The following is a 23,413-nucleotide window of genomic DNA, read 5'->3' as shown; positions in this document are numbered from 1 at the left end:
ACCACTCCCTCTACCGGTGGCACCAGGCTTACTCACGCGGGCTCAAGGGTCCATAGTGCACCCGCACCCTCAGGGTCTGCACCTACAAACATGGCTAATCCATGGCTCAGCTCCTTAAAGAGCACATGTACGGAAGGAGCACAACAAGTCCTGGAATATAGCCGAAGGACCTCCACCAGGAGGACTTACAAGCAGAAATGGACTCGATTCACAGCCTGGTGTTCCGCCAAGCAGTTAGCTCCCCTTGACGTTCCTATACCTGTAATACTAGAATACTTATTGGACCTCAAGAGAGGCAGGCTTTCTCTATCCTCGCTAAAGGCCCACCTCGCCGCTATATCAGCCTTTCGGCATACAGAGGAAGGGCCCACGGTATTCGCCCATCCTATCGCTACCAGGTTCTTGAAGGGGCTGGTAAACCTGTACCCCCCCTCGGAAACCGCTTCCACTATCGTGGAATTTGGACTTGGTGCTCAGCATGCTGTTGGGTCCACCTTTTTGACCCATTAGCCACAGTTCCCATACGTCTCCTTACGATAAAAACAACCTTCCTCTTTGCAACTACGTCAGCCCGCAGGGCGAGTGAGCTCGCAGCAGTGATGGCAACGCCGCACTGCACAGTATTCTCAAAGGAGGCGGTAACCTTAAGGCTGCGCTCAGCCTTTGTTCCAAAAGTCTCTTCGGAGTCCAATCTTAACGAGCCAATAGTTTTACCCTTGTTTTACCCGAAGCCTCACAGCTCCGGCAAGGAGGCACGCCTGCATCTCCTGGATGTGAGGAGGGCGTTGGCCTTCTACACAGACAGAACTAAGTCCTTCCGGAAAACAGACAGGCTTCTAGTCTCTCTTGCTCCCGGGTCAAAAGGAGAAGGTCTCTCTTCCCGGAGAATCTCAAAGCACATTGTGTCCTGTATAAAAATGTGCTTCGAACTTCGAAAGACTCCTTTGCTGGCCCTGCCCAGGGCTCACTCCACCAGGGTGGTGGCGGTGTCAACAGCCTTCTTCAAGGGCATCACGTTAACAGACATCTGTAGAGCGGCAACCTGGTCATCCTATGACACCTTCGTCAAGCATTATGCCCTGCCTCAGGTATTCTAAGAGGATACCCGTCTGTCGACAGCAGTCCTCTCGGGGGCAAGCTGCACATAAACCAATTACCCACCTCCTTACTTGGGTTACTGCTGGGTAGTCATCTATTGTGGAGCACCCACGGGGACCACTCGAAGAAGAAAGAGAAGTTACTCACCTGTAGTAACGATGGTTCTTCGAGATGTGTCCCCGTGGGTGCTCCACCACCCGCCCATCCTCCCCACTTCAGATCTCTGTCTAGTGTTTTTCAGGAGCATCCGAGGCGGTTGGTCAAGGAACTGGCGGGGACCGGATCGTGCACGTGGCCAGGGGCATGCAGGGGGGCGGCACGCGCTGGCGCATGCGCAATCCAGGAGAAACTGCTGGAAGATTTCCGATCTGCAGCGCCAGGCGAGCCCGACACCTATTGTGGAGCACCCACGGGGACACATCTCGAAGAACCATCGTTACTACAGGTGAGTAACTTCTCTTTCTGTGACTATCCAAATTTCATGATGAGAAAATTAATGATGAAAATTTCATGAGAGAAAATCTTGATTTGCTAAGAATTCTTTCTTTCATAGGAACATTATCATAAAATTAAGCCTCAAAGGCTGGTAACATAGTTGTTTCATACTGAACTCAGCAAGAAATTATGACATCTCTTGTGGTTGAATTTAATGAGGATTTAAAGTTAGCCTTTAAAAGTTATTAGCTAGAACCCTAGCTGTTCATGATTACATTGGTTTTGATACATTAATATAAGTACAGTAATTGTGATCAGAGAAACAAAATTCATTTCCAGTTTTAGTACTAATAAAAGATACACTGTATGGACACATATAAGAAATTTACCTTCATTCATTGCCGATGTATCTGCTGTATATATGCCTAAGTTCTCATGTTAGTACAAGTTTTATAACAACTCTGAAAAACCACATAGTACCATGGTCATTTTACTTTTCTGTAACTCATACAAATTATTAAGTAGCCACGTGTTCAAAAAAAACACGTTCCAGGAGTCTGAATGACCTAAAGTGCTGGAAATTAGATCTCTGGTCCTTTATTTCTAGGTCACTGGTACATATATATTTGAAATCATTATAAATGGCAGTTTAACAGTCTATATTGATGTTCTTGGTCAGCCAGACACATCATAGTTGACTGACTCAACTGATAGGGCAAGGATTCAACTGATCTCAATTATTGCACAGTTTTCCCACTCCTAGAGACTATCCGTCCAGGTGAGAGTTGATAGATGTTGTATCAGTGCAGAGAAGCTTGCCATACACTGCTTTTGCTTTTGGGTTTAAGTAGAAAACTTCTGTTTCCTGTCACTTTGTATAAAGACTGGGCCCGACCCCCCACTGAAAAAAATTGTAATCAAAGGTCCTGCTGAGTAATTTGTATGGCCGACATTGAACCTTGGGCTGTATCTGATAGTGTAATCATTCCAGTCAAAATATTCAGAATTACAGATGTCTTACTGGTTATTTTATTGGTAATATGGACAATACAGCCATGGTTTTGAAAACATTTACACAGCAGATAGTAGGAGTACAAGTACATGAACTATGTAAATTCCACAGACGTTGTACTTTTAAATTCAGTTATGTGTGGTACAAGAATAGCTCAATGATTTAATGCATATACATCTGAAATTTATTTCATGTAGAATTTAAAATAAAACCAATCGATGATTAATTCTGGGTATGTAGAACTTAATTTCACTCCCTCTACTTTTTCTACTGTTCAGGAGAGACTGTGAAATTGTGGTGTATTAGTCCTCCTACTCCTTCCATGTAAATATAAATCTATCGTTCTGAGTGTAGACTGGAGCAGAAGGAATGAGAATGTTGTCTAGGAGCCATAAAGCAAATCATTCCCTGAACTGAATATGGAGTTATAATATATTTCCATTCCCTCCAAGTTGTTGCAAACATTATAATGCCAATATTTTGATGACTTGGTCTTCCTTCTTTTACCCTTTTGCCTTTACCATAAATTATTATAAAAGTTGAGATTATTTTAATCAATTGATTGATTACCTGACTTTCCAAAGGTAGATTCCCAAGCTCTCCTCACTCATCCCCATCCTACACACACTTCCTTCCTTCTTCTCCATGAATTGATAGGTGTTCCTTTGATAGGTCTTCCGTGGCACTTTGACATCGCATCTACTCTTTAGCTGGCAAGATGAATCAGCAGGTTTCTTTAAAATCAGTGTAGCCTTGAGTTGTGAAGAGGAATCGAGATGTTGACTTTTCTCTTTGAGGCTCGTCTCAGTGACTTTATCTCCAAGAGAAAACTGGTCATCTAAGTCACTCTTCAGAATTCAGAGCTGTATTTACTTCAAAGAAACCTCCAGACTCATCTTCCCAGCCAAGCCGCAGATGGTGTACCAAAGCTCTTAACAACCTGTGAAAGGTAGGGACTTCTTTAGATGAGAGATTACAAGTTTAACTTCCATAATGTCCCTTCTGCAATACAAGATTTTAGTTTAATTATCCTCACACAGAAGAGCGCAGTGATATTTTAAGACTTCATGTTTTAACGGACAAACTTTGAGTAAGCCTGCTGAAGTGTTGATGTACAGTCAAACTTTTGAAGCCTGCATCTCCCTTTTTCTGTAACTCAGTATCATTCCTTCTACTCAACCAGACCTTTTTCCTTTCCCCTTTTTATCCAGAGCATCTTAACACCTATGATGTGAGCCCCTGTGATGCTGTGTCACTTCCATGATTTCTTTTCTTCTACAGAGTACATTGAGTCTCTTGGGCTGTACTTTATGACTTGTGCTTTCTGTGCTCCTGATCCCACTGAAGCCAGTGCCAAGAGTCCTACGATTTTCAAAGGGCACTGGCTCAGGCCTTCTGTCTCCACCCCACCTGATGGTGGCGTTGCCTGTTAAATCCCAGTCTTCTGCATGTCCGGTCCAAGATTAGGCTTATTTCCCATCCTCACCTGCTGACAAATCTAAGTTAAGAGGATGGGGAAAATCTCTCCTTTGTTCATGCTAGCAGTTGTCTTCCAATCGCAACCACCCAGGAACTTTTGTGAGTCAAAACTATCACAGAGTATTGACTCTAGGAAGCCTGGATCATGTAAAATGTAATGAAGAACAAAAAATAGCCCTGCATAGATTTTTCTGATTTCTGAGACTCACTCTGGGTTAGTGAGAATATCATCAAACCTCTTGAGGGCAGGGATGGCAAATCTTAGATCAAGTAAGAGTAATTAAAATGATGGGAGTGCATCTGTAAAAAAAATACATGTACACAAGTGTACCCCTCCCTCAGCTTTGCTTTGATGATTATGCTCAAATTAGCCCAACTCTGACTCCTGCCAGACCAGTTTGCCAATTTCCAGTGAGACTACTTCCCATTGTGCCTAACTTATAGTGTCCAGTGACTACATTCTAATTCTACTTCACAATAGTATCAGAGATCCTACAAGTTCAGCTGATTCCCCTAAAATCAGGGTACAGACCAATGAATAAAAATTTAGCCAGTCAGATTTCACTGCAGTCGTCAGTTGCTCATCAAACAAATAGTTCAGAAAATTGAAAGAGAGACTAAAACTAAGATCAGAAGAGAGGATGAGGCATGCATTGTTTGGCTCCGTCTTACAAGATATGCTCCTTGATACAGCTGCAACCAATTTTACTTCTGTTTCTAATCCTTAACAGGGATTTCCACAAAACACTGCTATAAACAGCCACTTCCTGATGCTGGCTCACAATAAGTTTTTCATTAAACACAATAGACTACAACAAAATAAAATAAAATAAAATACACTTTATACAGCAGAATGTAACATGTGGAGATATTTGCGTTTCCTAGCAGAAAATTGGGAACATAAGAGAGACTACTGCATGATTACATGAATCACAGCATCCTCCACTGCAGATAGTTTATGTATTTGCTGAACCGAAGGGTTCTGACAGATTGTTAGCAAGCATAAAAAAAGAGATAGTCTTTCCTCTCGGAGTAAGTCTGAAGATTTCTTTCCTCATAATGCAAACAGGGCAGATATGCAGGCAAAAAGGTCCAAACTATTTATATTTTTGTGCATAGAGATGAAAAGAAATGCACTTCTGCTTTGCTAAATTATGTTATCATGCAACCCTGTTCTTGTCTGCAGTGCATAGTTTAGAAATTTGATGTCTCGTTTCCTATTGCATATGGCTGAATTTACTGTTCCTGGAGGCTGAGAAACCAGTAAGGATAATAATTTAGGAATACATTTTCATCTGCATACACAAGGATAACCAAGGCAGGTGCATAACATCGGTGAATGCTGGGGGAAATTACATGTGGGCGGGATTTCCAAAGGAGTGAAAGGGAGTTAGAGCTCCAAATCCCCTTCATTTTCTTTTGAAATCCGAGTAATCCTAATTAATCAAGATGGAAGTAGATGAGATGTTCTCTTTGCTTTCTGACAATCCAGGGACAGTGCAACATCTTCCATATAACTGAGGCAAAGTCCAGCATCTCAAATTGTCTTGCCAGTTTAAATGCTGTATATGTAGGGGTTCCTTTTGGGGAAAAAGATATTTTTCTTCATGTTGGATAATAAAAGCTATTAGAAAACTTATGTTAAATTTCATGTCTTTGTTAATGTCCATAACAAATATAAAACCAAACAAAAATGTCCCTTCAAGTTATTCCCTTTGGTTTCCAGGTTTACCGTCATCTCTGTATCATTGTTTTAGATTGTCTGTTCTTCAAAGCAAAGACTACCTTCTTTTTCAGCCTGCTTCTACCACTTTTACTCACGTTAATGTTACCTTACTCAGGTACTCATGTGGCTACTCAACATACAGTTAGGAGGCAAAATCTTTCTAGTATCTTGAACAGCTATAATTTCACTATTCATACCAAATAAATAATAAGCAGGATGTATTGCACAGCACCTTATATCTTATGTTCAGCATACATGCTTTATATTGATCCATGCATGCACAAATTGTGTGCAAGCTAGCCTTGGGCCTGTAATCGTTCAAGATCATTCTGCATTAAGGGTCTGATAAAACGTGACCTGACTCCTCCTAATGGTGTTATAATGTAACTTTGGTTTTTGCTGTTTAATACTAAACAGCTACTTCCATGATAAAAACAGTCCCTACTGGAAGGAGAAGTTATGTTGCTTGTGAGAAGCCTAAAGTGAATGCCATTCCTCCCACTGAGTCCCTCTATATAAGTTTTTTGTCATTACAGAATTCTGTAAAATGAAATACAAGTTAGAAAGTAGCTGTTTGCAGCAGGGTTAGCTTGATTGAGACCCAAGAGGAAGCAGTCTTAGGTGAGCACAGCCTTATTTACGATGGGGGTTGGCCATTTACTCACTGGATCTGTGGTCCTGAAGCTAGAAATGACTGTACAATATGCTTAAATTAGATCCTCAGCAAAGAGACAAGTGAGAAAAGAGGTCAAGGGCAGCTTGTAGTGTTTTTGGCAGATGTCAGGAAGAAAATGAATCTGACAAAACAGAGCTAGAAACTTGAGAGCAATGTTTACTTTTGGTCACCACAAGCTGTATGTTGCTGATTACAAAATTGGGCCATTTCAGTTCGTGTTTAAATGTTTACAAGATCTTTTATTATATAGTTAAAGATCTTATATGCATTTAATATATGGAATTCCCTGAGCCCTAGATGTTTCATCTAAGCAATGTCTCTCTTAGGCACACACAGCAGTTGTATCACTTTAACAGTACCATTGCGTCAGCCTGACTGTAGACCAGTTATACTGGTGTAAAAGTGCTTATTTCATTAAAGCTATTGCCTTACAAAAGGGCAAATAACCTACAGCGGTAAAAGGCCCCTTTAAAATGGCATTGCTGCATTCACGCTGAAAGAATCATACTGTTAACACATGTAATTATGTCAGTATGAGAAGGTGCGTAAGCTGGGCTTTAGAATAGTTGTTCCAGTTATGGCTTTGGCACAAGCTCCAAATTATGGCAGAGCTTAGCTGCATTGACCTGCAAGTAGGCTAGGAAACAGGTTGAGACTCAAGTAGTAACAATCTGGTTCTTGGTTCCCCCAGTTTTATACCATGCACAGATTACTTCCTCTTCCTGTTCCTGTTCCTTGCAGGGACAGCTGCGTGAACTGACGCATTCGTGGGTGGAGCCAAAGCTTAAAGTTAAGTACGTGCTTAAATGCTTTTGCTGAAAAGAGACTTTAGTCTGTAACCTAAACCCCTAACTTTGATCCAAATACGGATCAAAACAGAATCTTCCCACTTCGTACTGTATGCTAGCTAAGAAGGTGAAAAAGAAAGAAATATGCTTACAAAGTCCACTGAGTAATAGAGTCCTACATCCTATATTCAATATTCAATTACATCCTTGGCTTTCCAAAAAAGGTCTCTTCCAGTGCAGTGTGATGATAAAATAAAATACAAGTTGCCTAAAAGAAGACCATACAGAACATTTTATATTCTCCTATACATGTTTTGAAGATCAGTGCCCTCAGTTGGCTAGGCATTTTTGTCACAGTTGGGTAGCAAAATTTTGGTTTTTTACATTTTTATAAAAAAAATGTATACTTGTCTGAGGTCTGCAAAATATATTTTGCGTTTTCATTATTATCTGTATTGTCGCTGTTTTCTAACACATCTCATCTGACGATCTCAAAGCCCTTTTGTACATATTGAGGACTAGCTTATGTCTAGCCGTACAGGGGCATGCAAAGGGGGTGAGAAGGAAAAGTAGAACTGCGCTACACAAGGATCGGCTGCAGTTCTCTCACCACAATCAGTGGGATGGTGTTATGTCTTCATCGGCCAAAGCACAGGTAGGACACATGCTGCACCTTCAGAAAGGAGGTGTTGGAGCTCTTTCTGGGAGCAAGTGTGGAGCCTTTGTTTTCTACCATAATAGAACCATCCTCAATCAAGCCACATATAGTCTCTGAGATAGGTATTACTGTCTATGTTTTATAAATAAATCAACTAAGGTAAAAGTTAAACTATCCACTGTCACAAAACCAGTCAGGAACAGAACTCAGGAGGGCTGCTTCCCAGCTCTAACCATTAGAACACAGTCCCATTAAGTATTTTTGCAATTTCTAGCACTTTCTAACACCATTTAATTTCTGTCAGATGGACAGAGCTATCAATTTATACTGACATCAGACTTTAAAATGTTTGAGTCCTTCCCCAAATTTCTGTATTCCAAGACTCATAGCTGTAAGCACATACTATATTCATTTTGTATAGTTATAAGACTAATTTTTATCTTCTCATATAACCTTTGACAACCACCTATTGACTTCAGTGGGAATGCTTGAGTGTAAAGGACAGTAGAATTTACCCCGTGGTTTATTTATAGATGCACTAGATTTTATTGTCAGTGTTGCTATCATTATAGAAGGCCAATTTATTGACAACCAATGTAAATTTTTGCTTTGTATTATCAAAGAATTGCATCAGAGTTAATTTTATTCTTTTTACCTGTTTATGAAGAAAACTGCTGCAGATGGAAAGAGACAAGAGATCATTGTGTTGGACTCGAAACGAAGCAATGCTATTAATATTGGATTGACCGTGTTACCCCCTCCAAGGACCATCAAGATTGCTATTTTGAACTTTGATGAGTATGCCTTAAACAAAGAGGGAATAGAGGTAAGATATGGTTGGGGTAAATTGTGAGCACATACTTTTGCCCAAATATTATATGTACTGTAGTTCATCTCTGTGTAAAGAAATATATGCCTTATTTTCATCATTGGGGTTTGAAATTGGTTATACATACTTGTGGGTTATTGCATTCAAACCTGCATCTTTATTACTGAAAGTTTGATTTCTTTAGAAGACTTGAGTCACTAAGTGTAGTTTCTAATTCCATGTTTAGGATTTTCAGATGCGCGTATTACTCAGAATCGAGTTGGTGTCCCAGAGAAACTGAAGGTCCTCTGCCTCCCTGAACCTTGAGTTGTTTATTAAGAATCAAAATATGGATTTTAGTGGTTAGCTGTTAGAAAATTTTAACCTAAATTGATGTGAAGATTTCCAGAAAGGTAGCAGTCCCATATCTTTGTGTATTCCTTCAGAGTTTAATTTCACATTTATTTAAGTCATTAAAAATCCTGCATCCCATTCCTCATACACAGACATTAAAAATAACTGTTGAACACTTGCCCATTCAGCTATCAACAAGGGGTAAATTCATAGTTCCTAGAACTATTGGAAACTGTCAAGGTTTAATAAAGTTCATGCGTGGTTTGCTTTTGCACTTGTTCTAGATTGTGTATCAAATGGAAAACAAATGCAATGGCGCGTTGTCCTCAAAATAGCATCTCTGTGTTACAGTTATTTGAAGTAAGCCAGTTGGTAAAAAGATTACAGATGATGTAATTTTTACCATTACATGTTTGACTTTTCAGATGTCTTTACCATGATCCAAGATGAACTCTGTCTGTTTTTCTTTTATCATAATTTCCTTTGTGAAGTCTATAAAGCAACTTCTGCTACTGGTTTTTAATTTTGATTTTTTAAGTTTATTTTAAATGTTTTAATAATTATTGTTTACAGTAAGAGTCAGCTGAATGCTCGGAGACCTTGTCTAAAATCTCAGTACCAGACTGAATGTGTCACATACAGATCATCTTTCAATATTTCAGTTTTATGCTTTTCTTTTGCCCTCATCCTCCTCCCCATATTTAGTAGAAAAGATAAGGTGAAAAACAAGATAATATGAAAACAGACCTGCAAAGAGTAAAATGAAAAAAACTATTGTTTTAACTTAATGTCAGGGCCTGATTTTCCTCAGGTGGAATGCAAGTACTTCCCAGTAACATGTTACTTGAATCCCATAGTATGGTTTTCATATACTTCAGGTAAATAATTGAGCCTCTGTTAATTGTGACTCTAGAGAAGTCCCAAAACAGAATGCATAGCAAAGATGCTAACAATCTTGAATGCAACTTCTCCCTTGGATTTCCACTCTCCCTTGCAGACTCAACCCCTCACCAGCTGCTCTGGACAACTCACATTTCCAACCAGTACCGCCTGCTGTTGTGTCTACATTAGCTCCAACTGGTAGGGTAGTGATTGTTTTTGACCACCTCCACCCTTTCTAGGTAGCCTTTCCACTCACACACTGATCTATTCCAGAACTCCATAGTTTCTTTTTCAAAGTGTATGTTAAAGGAGGGAAGATTGCAGAGTGAAGCCTTCACAAGTCAAGAAATCACATACTGTTGCCTACACAGAAGCTCTACTTTTCACCTTATTCATATGCATTCAAATACAGTCTCTTATCACATGCCCCTTACTGTTTTTTCACAAATTTAGGGCACAAACAGCACAGGGCAGAGTACTATGCACCCATTTCAGCAACAACGTAAGCTTGAAGTTAAGAAAGAGAGTACTCCCACTGGCTGCAGTGCAACTACTCATGTGCCTGAAGATAACTTCATCCTTTAAATGCTTTCCTGGATCAGAGTCAGAGTGCTTAGTAACCTCCAAGCTAGTAACCTACAGGTAGCTGTCAACCCCTCAGTGCACAGATCGGATGGTGCTCAAGGAAACAGCTGTTCAGTATTTCTTTTATTCCTCCTTTTTTTAACGTGTGGCTGTCAGGTTTTTTTACTGCACTATCTAAACCTTGCTCTGAATAAAGTCTGTCTCTCCCCCCTCCCTGGCAGCATTCCATTTGTAATAGCTGAGTATCTTGCAAACTTTTAATGAATTCATCCTCACGGCATCTCAGGGAAATACTCCCCATTTCGGAGGTGTACTAAGCTGAGTTATTCAGAGAGTGTAAATCCATTGCTTGCCCTCTGGGCTGGAGAGTCTGGGGCTAAGCCAACTCTGATTACAGGATGGGACTCACCTGTGAGAAATCAGGTGATTCCTATGTAAAAGGTATCTGCAGCTGTAGAGACTGAGGGAGCAAAAAGATTCTCAGCAGGCCCTATTTCAGCAGAGGAGGGAAAAGAAAGGGAACAGAATGAGCAAGAAAAGCTCTCCTGATATGAAGGCCTGGCAGAGACCCTGGCTAATAATATGGGAAGAGACTGAAAAGCTCTCCAGGCAGAGAGAGACCCTGAGTAACCAGGGAAGTGACTAGGTTTCTGGGGTGATCCCAAGGCAGGAGAGGGGGAGTGTGAAAGCCCCTTGTAACAGTTGTTGAGCCCCATGAAAGGGCAGCAGACTGAGTTGAGGACTGCCCGAGGAAGAGCCCTAGAGATGACAGAAGGATTTTTTCTTACCCCCTTTTGTGAATTTATTTGGGATGGTTGGGTTCCCAAAAGTTGTGGACTAAATACAGTGACCCCGCTGGAGGGCCAGGTCATATGGCAGACACCACTAATGCACCAGAGCAACTATCAGCAGGGAACACCGGCCTAGGGCGAGAGCTGCTGTGCCAGGCCTGGACACATGGGGTGCTGTGCTGCAAGAAGTTGTAAGTGACTTCCCCAAGTCAAATAAGCAGCAATAGAACCCAAATATCTTAAATCTCAATCCAATGAACTTACTTCACATCCCTCCCACTCCTTCCATTAGAGACCTTCCTCATTTACTACACCTCCCACCATATAATTTACAGTGAATGTGAGACCAATTCTGTGGACAACAGGTTGCTACACAGAGCTGCATATCTCAGCTGCAGTGAACGAAGCAAAGCGGTTCTCTCCATTATGCTGTTTTGTCCATTGCCAGCTAATATCCTGAATGTGGAACAGGGCTCGTGGGGATGGGGGAGTTGTTTATGATCATTTAGTAACATATCCTATTGTAATGGATACTCAGACTGGGGTAGAGCTCAGTCTGAGGAAATCACCTTTTATAATGTCCTGAGTTCTGTGCACTTCCCTTTGCAATCTTAACCTTCTGGTGACAGAGGTTTGAGGATTTTTAATGGAATTTCCTACATTTTTAAAAAAGAAAATATAAAAATTTCACCATGATCAACTATTTGTTGAATTTGTACAATACTCTATCCTATGGTATTCACACAATCCTTGTGGCCTCCTTCTGTATATGGAAGAATCTTGTCTCCTCCTCTTTTCATTTTCACTAATTGTAGATAAAAGCACTGAAGATGCATCTACACCAGACCACAACTTCGAAGCAACGTGCACCATATCTACACGTGCCGTGCACTACGTCGAAGTTGAAATCGACGTTAGGTGCGGAGACGTTGAAACCGCTATTTCTAATGTTGAAGTAGGACGTGTAAATGATCAGCATCCTGCTACTTCGAAATATTGGGGTCTGCCATGGCGACAATCAGCTGTTAGGCAGAGATGTGCTGTCCAGCCCCTGTGGGGCTCTTTGATCTCTGTGTCCAGTGGCTCTTAAAGCAGCAGGGACCTAGAAACCCCATAGCAGGAAGCTGAGACCGTGCAGGCAGAAGCCATGCCATGAGGCACTCCTGCACAGACCGCAGCAAGGTGATGGCAGCCAGCCAGCCCCCCAGGCACCCTCAGGACTCCCCCTCCAGGCCATTCTTGGGCTCTCAGGCCTCCAGCCAGCAGGGTAGGAAGCGAGGCCCTTCCTGGACTGACTCTGAGCTCCGTGACCTGCTGGGGCTCTGGGGTGAGGAGGAGGTGCTCCATGTAATGGGGAGCAAGCAGTGCAAACATTCGCCCCACTGGCCAAGGGCCTGACTGCCCAGGGTCACCCTGCCCACACTCCTGACCATGTCAGGAGTAAGGTCAAGGAGTTGCAGCTGGGTTACACCCAGGCGCGGGACTCATCCAGCCAGTCTGGGGCTGCCCCAACTGCTTGCCCCTGTTACCAGGAGCTCAGGGCCATTCTGGGCTCCCATGACACCTCCTCCCCCCGGCAGTCCTCAACACCATGGCCAAAGAGATACAGCAGGACGCAAAGCCTGAATTGGGACCAGAGGCCAGTTCCACACCCCCAGAGCCAAAGCCGGGACCATCCACCCACCATCATAGTGGTCCAGTGAGGAGGGGGAGCTGGTACTGGATGTCCCTCCCACAGCTCCGGCCGGGCATCTACCCAACAGGCCTCCCCCGACCATAGCGGTGGACCTTCAGGTACGTAACCCACAGGGCATACACCCCTGGGGCATGGGGCGGGGGTCCCATATGTGACCAGGAGCCCCTCATACCCCTAGCAGACCCTGACCTGCCAGTGCCTGAACACACCATGGCCTCGGGACAATGCCACAGGTGCCAGTGTCCATCAGCACCTGCACATGTGAACAGTGCTGCACCCAGCCCCTGAGAGGAGAGGTGGAGGGGGGGGATGTGGACCAAGTGGCTGCCCAAAGGGACGCCATATACACTGATGTGGGGGCACAGGATGGGGACCAGATGCCCACAGGAGAATGGGGGGCGTGAGCCATGGGTCAGGGCTCAGTACTCACAACCTCCCTCTCTTTTCCCCCCTGTTTCAGCAGCTGCACCATCTGAGGGCCAGGACAGCATGGCTCCATCTGTGGACCCAGACAGCCCCTCCCCAGATCCCTTGACCACGACTGCCTGGGGGCACTGTCGGCACCGGGATGGGCCCGCCTGGGCTGTGGCGCACCTCCATGAACCCTGAGGTGGCTGCCGCCCTCCGGCACCAGGCAGACATCATGGAACGGAAGCTCTGCTTCGAGGAGCAGGAAGCACCCTGGCACTGGGAGGCCTGGCAGGACTATAAGGCCACCTTCAATAGTGTGGCCGCCTCCCCACCCTCCCTGCTGCCCCATTCACTGCCCCACCTGCTGTTCTTACTGCTGCCCCACCTGCCAGCCCCCGAGGGCAGGAGCTCGACAGGGCCGACAACCAGGCCAAGGACCCACCCCAGCCGTACCTCCCCATCCTCCCAGCCAGCCATTCCAGGGACCCCGGACAAGCGGGGGGGGGCAGCAACCTGGACATGGGGGGGGTCACACCCATCCACCCCAGCCATGGAGTGATGAGCCAACAGCCAGCCCATCTGTGTGCTCCCCCTCACGTATATATAGTTATCCCCGCTGTGTATATAGTTATCTCCACACCATGTATGTAGTTGTGATATTTGCTGTTCTTCCAAAATCATAGTCAAGCATTTTGATTTGTTAACAAGAATTCACAATTTTATTTTTCCCAAACCCCTGTGTTGCATGTGCTTTCAGTGGGGGCAGTGTGCGGGTGGTAGGGGAAGTGTGCAGGGGCCATGCCAGGGATGGCCAGGGAGGCACTCACTAGGCAACCTCATCAAAGTACTCCCGCAGAGCCTCCCAGACCCAGACCACCTTGTGGTGGGCCTGGCAGCTAGGGGAGGTGACTGACTGGGTGCAGCCCCTTCCTGGCCTTGACCGCTCACCCTGCAGGAAGGCCTCCCGCTTGCTTTCCACCAGGTTGTGGAGTCTGCAGCAGGTGCCCACAACCGGGGGGATGTTTGGGAGGCCCACATCCAGGCAGTCCAGAGGGCAGCACCACCAACCCTTCAGGCACCTGAAGACCTGCTCGACCACCTGCCAGGTGTGGTTCAGCCAGGAGTTGAAGTGCTCTTGACAGGTGTTGAGGTGGCTTGTGCATGAGCCAGGGCTGGAGCGGGTAGGCTACATCTGCCACGAGGCAGAGGGGCACAGATGTGTCTCCCAGCGGGATCTCCCTCTGGGGGATGTAGGTCCCCGCCTCCAGCCAGGGGCACAGGCCCAAGTTGTGGAACACACGGGCATCGTGGGTGCAGCTGGGCCAGCCCACATACATGGTATGTAACTGACCCCGGCTGTCCACCATGGCCTGCAGGACCACCTAGTTGTAGCCCTTCCTCTTTATAAAGTGTCCGCGACTGTAGTCCGGGGCACGGAGGGGGATGTGGGTCCCATCAAGGGCCCTGAAGCAATTCGGGAACCCCATGGCTGTAAAGCCTACGACGGCCACATCCAGGCTCCCAACTCAGTCAACCCTCTGGAGCAGCAGGGCATTGAGTACACAGACCACCTGCAGGGAGGGGACATGGGCACCCATAAAGGTGTGCAGGGTGCACCCTGCCCCTCACCCAGGCCCCTCACCTGGACCCCCAACCCAACTCCTGCCTCCCCAGCCCCCAGTGGGTGTGTGCCCAGGCCTCCTTACATCCATCACAACAGCCCCATCTGTGACCTTGCCAACACCAAATTGGTGGCCCACAGAGCGGTAGCTGTCTGGAGTGGCCAGCTTCCAGGCAGCAATCGTGACCTTCTTCTCGTTGGTGAGGAGGTGAGCCACTGGCAGAGCTCCATGAAGGTGTGCCGCCACGTGCGGAAATTCCACAGCCACTGGTCATTGTCCCACTTGCCCATGACCAGGTGCTCCCACCACTGGGAGCTGGTGGGGTAGCTCCAGAGCTGATGGAGCACCCAGCGGGAGGGAGCAGGAAGGCTGTGTGGTCTGGGGTGTCCCCTTGTGCCCCTGGAGAGGGCTCCCCTGCCAGGAGCAGCTGGGTGGCCGCCCATGCTGCATCTAGCAGGGTGCCTGCCCTGCGGGAGGCAACTTGAAGGGTTTCCAGCTGCTGCTGCTGCTGCTGGACATCCATGTCTGCAGGCACTGTGTCTGCGAGGCTTGTGTCACCAAAGCAGGACTCATGAGCTGCGTCTACACGTGCACGCTACTTCGAAGTAGTGGCACTAACTTCGAAATAGCGCCCGTCGCGGCTACACGCGTCGGGCGCTATTTCGAAGTTAACTTCGATGTTAGGCGGCGAGACGTCGAAGTCGCTAACCTCATGAGGGGATCGGAATAGCGCCCTACTTCGACGTTCAACGTCGAAGTAGGGACCGTGTAGACGATCCGCGTCCCACAACGTCGAAATTGCCGGGTCCTCCATGGTGGCCATCAGCTGGGGGGTTGAGACATGCTCGCTCTCCAGCCCCTGCGGGGCTCTATGGTCACCGTGGGCAGCAGCCCTTAGCCCAGGGCTTCTGGCTGCTGCTGCGGCAGCTGGGGATCCATGCTGCAGGCACAGGGTCTGCAACCAGTTGTCGGCTCTGTGTATCTTGTGTTGTTTAGTGCAACTGTGTCTGGGAGGGGCCCTTTAAGGGAGCGGCTTGCTGTTGAGTCCACCCTGTGACCCTGTCTGCAGCTGTGCCTGGCACCCTTATTTCGATGTGTGCTACTTTGGCATGTAGACGTATCCTCGCAGCGCCTATTTCGATGTGGTGCCGCGCAATGTCGAAGTTGAACATCGACATTGCCAGCCCTGGAGGACGTGTAGACGTTATTCATCGAAATAGCCTATTTCGATGTTGGCTTCACGTGTAGACGTAGCCATGCTGTGCAGGCCGAGTGCATTTGGGAGGGGACTTCTAAAGAAGCAGCTTGCTGTTGCCCCAGAAGGGCTAGTTTGCCCTGTGACTCCATCCCCGGGCTTTCTTGGCCTCTTATTTGGAAAGGGGAAGCCTGTGTGTGTAGACACTTCCTTTCTGCATCTGGAGCGGCCCCTTTCAATGTAGTGCATCATTACATCAACATTGAACTGCAACAGTGCCGAGCCCGGAGGGTATGTAGATGCCACGCATCAAAGTGGCATATTTCGATGTCGCTACTTTGAAATACACTGCTTCAAAGTAGCGCTCTAGTGCAGACATAGCCTGAATGACCAACAGACTTCCCAATCAACACTCTCCCATTCAAGCCCCTCAGAAAACTGGCTAACCAGTAAGAGATGGCAAACTCCAGCCAGGAACAAAATATGATTGTTAAAATCCTGCAACTTTGACAAATAGTAATCAGTTTTCACAGGTATTCTGAGAAGCCCATCTACAATTTAGGGAATTTTTCCCTGCTTGATTTCAAGTATTTGCCATCTGTCCCTGCTGTGCTAAAACTGTTCATTTAAAAAAAAAAAAAAAAAAACACATTGCCAACAGATTGAAAACACGCTGGCCAAATTCTGAAAGAAAATTGAAGCTTGAAAAAGTCACAAGCAATGGAAAATGAGCCTTTAAAATGAAGTAACTTGTCTACACACGTTGCTGTAATCTCTGCCTATAAAAAGACAAGCTACTGTCTTTTGTATTAATTTGCCAGACTTTAATGAAGGCTGCTCACTCAGATTGCCATCTTCTGTCTCATTTTTGTTGTCTGCAGAAGTAGTCTTACCTTAATATCAAAATTTGTACCATTCATCAGTGTCAACTTTGTGTTTCTGTATGACAGATTGGAGGCTGCTCTCTTGTTTTGTTGGTTTTTTGACTGTCCATGCCATGCAAAATTCGGAAAAATAAGCCTTTACTGTTGTAGCAAACTGTACATCTGCAAAAGAATCAAGGAGTGCATTTTATACATAAGAATTTTAGCCTTTTCCATTTGTCTAGAGACAGTTCATGTGAGGAAACTACTGCAAAAAGCTGCTGGAAAGTTTCACATAAGAAAAGGGGTTGAAATTCTCATGCTCCCTGTAGTCCTGTACGTCTGCTAAACAGACTGGAGTGACATAAGAGACTCTCCAAAGCCCCATCTCCAGAGAATTCCACCAGCAGGGATAGTCTGATAGGCCATGTCTACACTAGCAAGTCCTTTTGGAAAATCAGACCCTCTTCTGAAAGAACAAGTGAAACGTCCACACATAAAATGTACTCTTTTGAATTCCTTTCAAACGAATGCAGCACTTCTTCCAGAGGCCTCTCCCTCTCCCAAATGAGGAAGAGTGCCCTTTTCCAAAAGATTGTTTCAGAAAAAAGCATGTGTAGATGTCCTAGGGGCCCTTTGCACAAAAGAGCGGTCCTCATGGTGCTGGATTTTTTGCTCCCTGGCCCGTTCTTTCGAAGGAGCGGGAGCTGTGTGGATGCTGTCTTTTGAAAGAGCAGATAACTCTTTTGATCTGCTCTTTTGTGTGGGGGCATGCTCTTTTGAACAAAGATCATCTTTCAAAAGATCACTGTATTGTAGACATGGCCATACACTGCTGTAAGGGCTTGTCATAAGCCCTGAGCCAGGGGCTGTGCTGGAGATAAACTAGAAGAGATATATTGGGGTACGGGTGAATAATGCAGAGCTGAAGGGCAACTAGGCAGCTCTGCAGCCTGTAGAGCAGCCCAAGCAGGCAACTCTCACTTAGATGTTGTGAAGTTTGCCAGGGTCCTCTCGAGCCCAGGATTATCCTCCTTCCCTGGTGCTGAGAGTCTATGCTGTATTTCTAGGGGTTTATCTTCACAGCAGTGTTTGCTCAAGGTGTCATTGGAGCGCTGCCCCTAAACTAGCTCCACTGCACACAACTTCTAGTTCAAAAACGCAAGTGATGTGGGTGTTTGAGATAGTAATGCCATGGGTACGTTACAACCAATAAACTCCAGCTGGCACAACTCATCAGGCACTGATCCAGTCAGCATGCTGCAGATTCAGTCAGTGTGCCGCTCCTGTTGCTTTGCAGCGTGGCCACTCTGGGTATGTCTGTGCTGCAGTAAAATACCCCAGGCTGGCCTGGGTCAGCTGACTTGAACTTGTGTGACTCAAGCTCCAGCTCTGTAAAATTGAAAAGTAGATGTTCAGGCTCATCTTGAGCCCCAGGATCCTAGAGCTATTTTGAGATGTATGGCACCCTGCTGCCTCCTTACTGCTGAAACATGGGGAAAGGCTTCCTCAGCAAGTAGCTGCTGGAAATGTTGCCAACTGTGTCCCTCCCACCAGACTCTTTTACTCCTGCACGTAGCTACAAACCACAATATGGCCCCAGCCTGCCATTCGCTGTGATGTGTAGCTTCATGTGCTCAATGGCCATGTCTATACTAACCCCCTCCTTTCGGAAGGGGCATGGTAATGAGGAATTTCAGCAGATGCTAATGAGATGCTGCCAGGAATATGCAGCGCTTCATTAGCATAATGGTGGCCACATGCAATTCGAAACAAGAGCTTTCAAAATGCATGCTGCCTGTGTAGACAGGGGCCTTTCAAGAGGATCCCCGATTTCAAAAGCCCCTTCTTCCCATTTGATTTTGAAAGCACCTTCTTCCCTTTTCACTGATGTAGGTGTAGCTCACACAGCTAGTACATTCCAAGATTTGAGCTAAAATCAGATACACATGAGAACCATTAAATGACCCTCTGAGGGTGGCATTATATAAAGCAGAAGAGGCAGCAGATTTTTGTAAAATATGACCATGAAAAACCTTTGGAATGGTAAACACTCAGAACCAAAATCAAAAGGTAAAAATTAAGTAGTCTGCAAGCTCTGCACTGTTAAATAAAGGCAAATCGTGGTATCCTTTTGACTTACTGCTCAAATAGTCAGCAGAAGGAGTGGCTGTATGCAGTGTACTTTAAACCCATGAGCTTTGAATATTTCATTACAGAGATGTAAAGAAGAGAGCAACAAAGAGACATTGCTTGGTTTTAAGCAAGCAGGTGTATTAAATTTAGTGTGCAGAGGCTCTCTAGAGCCACTAAAAAGGACTAGCCTCTCAGTGTTCACCTATTAATTCAGGACACAAACAAGAAATGGTTGTCAACCACCTAATGTAGAAGACCAGAATAGCCTGTGACATCCTTAGTCTCTGTGACACACAGTGACGAAAGGAGATGGAAGTAAACTGGGAAGATGAAAGTGCCATTGTGTTGGGAAAAGGAAAAGGTGCGTAAACCATTGGAGGAATCAGGTTCATCATCAACAAGAAATGATCTTCAACAATCATTTGCAAGTTTAAGTCGTCCCACATCAGGGTACTTATACCTTCAACTGAACAGTAACAGCACCCTCAAGATTATTCAGAGCTATGCAAAGTGGACAGTGTGGAAGAATTCTATCAAGAGCTTGAGGAAACTCTTTTTCAGAAGTTCACATATACAATCAAAATGGGAGATTTCAATGCCAAGGATGGAAGCGGGTAAAAAGTTAATTGGAAGCTATGGCATCAGTGAACAGAATCCTTGAGGAGAGCAACAGGCAACTTTGGGGGAGACGAAATATATGTTCACTAGTAACACCAGCTTTAAGGAGAAGGCCCAAGAGGAAGTGAACATAGAGTGTGCCCAAATCAAAGAACAGGAATGAGATTGACTAAACCCTAATTGATAAGCAACGGGTAGTACAGGGTGTCTTATTAGTACCGTCATTTAACACTGGTAGTGAACATTGCTTGCTCTGAGAACAACTGAAGTAAAACAAAAGGTTGAAGAAGAGAGTGCAGTTGATGGCAAATCAAAGAAACGGCCAAAAATATGGAACAAGGCAACCTTGAAAGTGAACATTTCCAGGGAAGACTGGAGTCGTACAGATAACTGATGAGGATTATAAAATCCTTGCTTAGAGATTTATCTGTATTTTGGAAATGCAGAGGATATCATCCAGCGGAAAGGAGTCCAATACCATTCTTCTCTACAAGTAGGGTGGCTGTGAAGATCTAAACAACTGTCCTCTAATATGCCTGTTCTCACACTTCAACAGGGTGTTCACTAAAATAATAATTAACCATCTGTCAGAGTCTGGAGGAGCAGCAGCGGAGAGAGCAGGCAGGCTTTTGAAGAAATTTCAGCACAATAGACCATTTTCACCATAACCTATTTCATGGAATTACAAACGTTCTTTATGAATTGCCTTTGTCAACTATGACAGAGTATTTGACAGCACAGATATCAATACAGTATTGAAAGCTCTTGCAGGGCATCAACATAAGCTATATCAAACTATTAATTAATTCTTACTGTGCTACAAATGTAACTTTATTTGCAACTCTCCTTTGCATGCCAGTTAAAGGTGTGATACAAGGAGATACAATTTCACCAAAACTCTTCACAGCCTGCCTTGAAATGGTAATGAGATGAAGGAATTGGAAAGGTGGAATCAACAGCAATAGAGAGTAATTAAACCATCTTAGATTCATGAATGATATTATGTTGACAACCCAAAATACTATGAAACTACAGAAAGTGGTTTGAGAATTCCACCCAAAAGGCAGACAAGTCAAAATGAAAATTAACAGCTCCAAAACTACATTTATGAGGTCCAAAACCTTGTCCAAAGTCCAAATAACAATCAAGGTATTAAAATAGAATAAAGTTGAGCGACACATCTACGCCCGAGAAATTAACATGCACCATGATCAGGAGGATGAACTCTCTTGTAGAAAGAAAGTAGGTTGGTGTGCCTTCATTTCTATCAAGGACGTGGCCCATGGAAAACTCCACAAGGCAATATGTGCATGCTTCTTTAGTTCATCAGAGCTTCCAGCAGTGTTGCACAGCAGCAAAACATGGGTGCTGACAAAAACAGAGGAGCAGCAATTGTCTGTCATGAAGAGAGCAATGGAAAGAAGAATTCTGGGAATTTCAATCCTTGAATGAGTCCCCAGTGAAGTGCTCAGACAAGAGAGTGAAGTGCACAACATCACCACTGAGCAGGCATAGTAAAAGGTGATGGGCAGAGTACATAGCGACAATCACTGACAATCAGTGAACTAAGACTGTCACTTGAGTAGTACCCATGAGAACAGAAACAACTGTTTGGCCAATCTCAAAATAAATGGGAAGATTTTATCATGAAAAGCCATGGTCATACTGTGAAGGAGGGAAGGCCTGGAAATGAGACGAATGGAAGACAAGTTCTGGTTGTCACAATTTAGTGTGTATCTAAGGTTCTAGAAAATAGTATATGATGTTTTGTTGCATCACTCATGTATTACATGTTTAGCCTTTTTTTGGTTACGATTACTTGAAATTAAAGACTGATGGGGGAAAATTCAAAAGTGCCTATGACCTGTTTTCAAAAGCAATTAAATCCTTTTTCTCAAAAGTGATTTGGGTACATAGGAGCCTAGCTTTAAATTAATAGCTGGTAAATAGTTGAAGAAGCAAACCAATTTGAATGAAATAAGTCTGGTATTTAGTTACTGATTTCTAAATATTACTGACATTAAAAGTATTTTGGATAAAGTTTCTTCTCTTTGTAATTGAATGTTGTTTTGAGAATCCAAATCAAATATAATAAATTCAGGTGGTCATACTCAGTAAAAGTAGAACGTTGGACTTTTCCTCCAGTTTATATAAATTGTTGATCTATCCTGTTAATGGGTGTTAGAAAGGCAAAAGCGACTGTGAAAGAATGGGTAAGATGTCAGAATATATATATATGTGTGTCTGTAAAATGCCTAGATTCAAGAAGGGACATGGAACTTTATGAAGCATTCTCATCAGAGACTTTGGAAATCAGACTCAGAATTACTGAACCTAGAAGAGTAATGGTTTTATAATGTTTCTTCCCCCCAATTCCTCCTCTCCACAGATTTCTTGATGGTGTTCAAAAATGAGCTTCTGAGGGATATTTTAAAGTCAAATACTAAAATGATCAGTACCATGATGTCATATGAACCAGGTGGCCAAAGCCAATCTTTTGTATCCATAAAAATACTACTATATTGGGCAGACTTTTCTCTGGAATCATGCACTCTGGGCCAAATGATTACAAGGATATGCATGGGCATGGAATCTGTAGTTTATACTGGACTGTGACACCCTACCAGCAAGAAATATATGAGCCTAGACTGTTTATGGGGCTTGGTAAGCTTTTCCTTGCTCTCTACCCAAAGCAGGCCTGAGTGGGTTTTATGAGACAGTTACTAAGTTCAAAGCTGGTTAGGCTCTAGTGGTGGGAAAAAAAAGGTTCTGAGTTGTGCCAGTAACTGTCTGTCCTACTGTGTTTTTACACCCTTTTTTGTCAGTTATGTGTAAAAAATAATAATAAGATGACAGATGGTAGCCTCATCCATCTTCAGTACTCAAGGAATGGTTCAAATTAGTCATACGATGAACAACAAAAATAAGAACATTTTCTTGCTTTGTCAGGAAGACACAAAGAAGGTCATAATCAGCAGGATAAAAAATGACTGCTGGAGTGGATTATAAGTGTTGTGGAAAGCCTGTTGTTATGGCTTTGTTCTACCCTCAGTGCAACTAGTGTGACATCAGCCAGTTAGTCAGCAGAAGCTCTGATTATATCAGGGCAGTAATTCAATGGCCGGGATGATCCTTGAAGCTTAGACTTCAAATAAGGCATTTTGGATTTGCTCTTCCTTTTCACATACCACATAGACCCACTCAGCAGTATCAGTGCTTGGACTGAATGCTCTTTGTGGGCTCTATCTGGCCTACTCTGTTTACGCAAAGCTAAGGGACCAAGCAAGTCCCTTTGGATATACAGTGTATTGTTTCAGTGCTCTGGTAAAAATGCCCTAAGGCTGCTGGAAAATCCCTGTAGTGAGGATGATTTTAACAACAACAACAACAAAGTAGGGAGGAGGATCCTTGTGGATTGCCAAAAGCTTGGTGCCCTGTTTATTGGTAGGAGGTCATTGACAGTATTGCAACATTCCCTCCTGGGACCAGAAAATATCAAAAACATTTGTGCATCTATCATATTTGCTGAATTAGCCATATAAGAATGTTAAAATAAATCCGGTCGCAAACTATACTGGCT

General features: G+C 44.3%; 1 protein-coding gene across 6 annotated transcripts in view; it reads left to right on the top strand.

The window, feature by feature from the left end:
- Positions 1-23,413, top strand: part of FHOD3 (formin homology 2 domain containing 3) — a 639,020-nt gene that overhangs the window by 544,536 nt on the left and 71,071 nt on the right. For all 6 annotated transcript variants that reach the window (XM_074988019.1, XM_074988017.1, XM_074988015.1 and 3 more), the window contains one exon: positions 8,540-8,698. In XM_074988019.1, the coding sequence (XP_074844120.1) occupies positions 8,540-8,698 (159 nt within the window). The remainder of the gene's footprint in view (positions 1-8,539; positions 8,699-23,413) is intronic.

The sequence above is a fragment of the Carettochelys insculpta genome, chromosome 2 (assembly GCF_033958435.1).
Source record: "Carettochelys insculpta isolate YL-2023 chromosome 2, ASM3395843v1, whole genome shotgun sequence".
In the NCBI taxonomy this organism is placed as follows: domain Eukaryota; kingdom Metazoa; phylum Chordata; order Testudines; family Carettochelyidae; genus Carettochelys; species Carettochelys insculpta.
The sequence above is the reverse complement of the archived record's forward strand: the minus strand, read 5'-3'. Positions and strand labels throughout refer to the sequence as shown.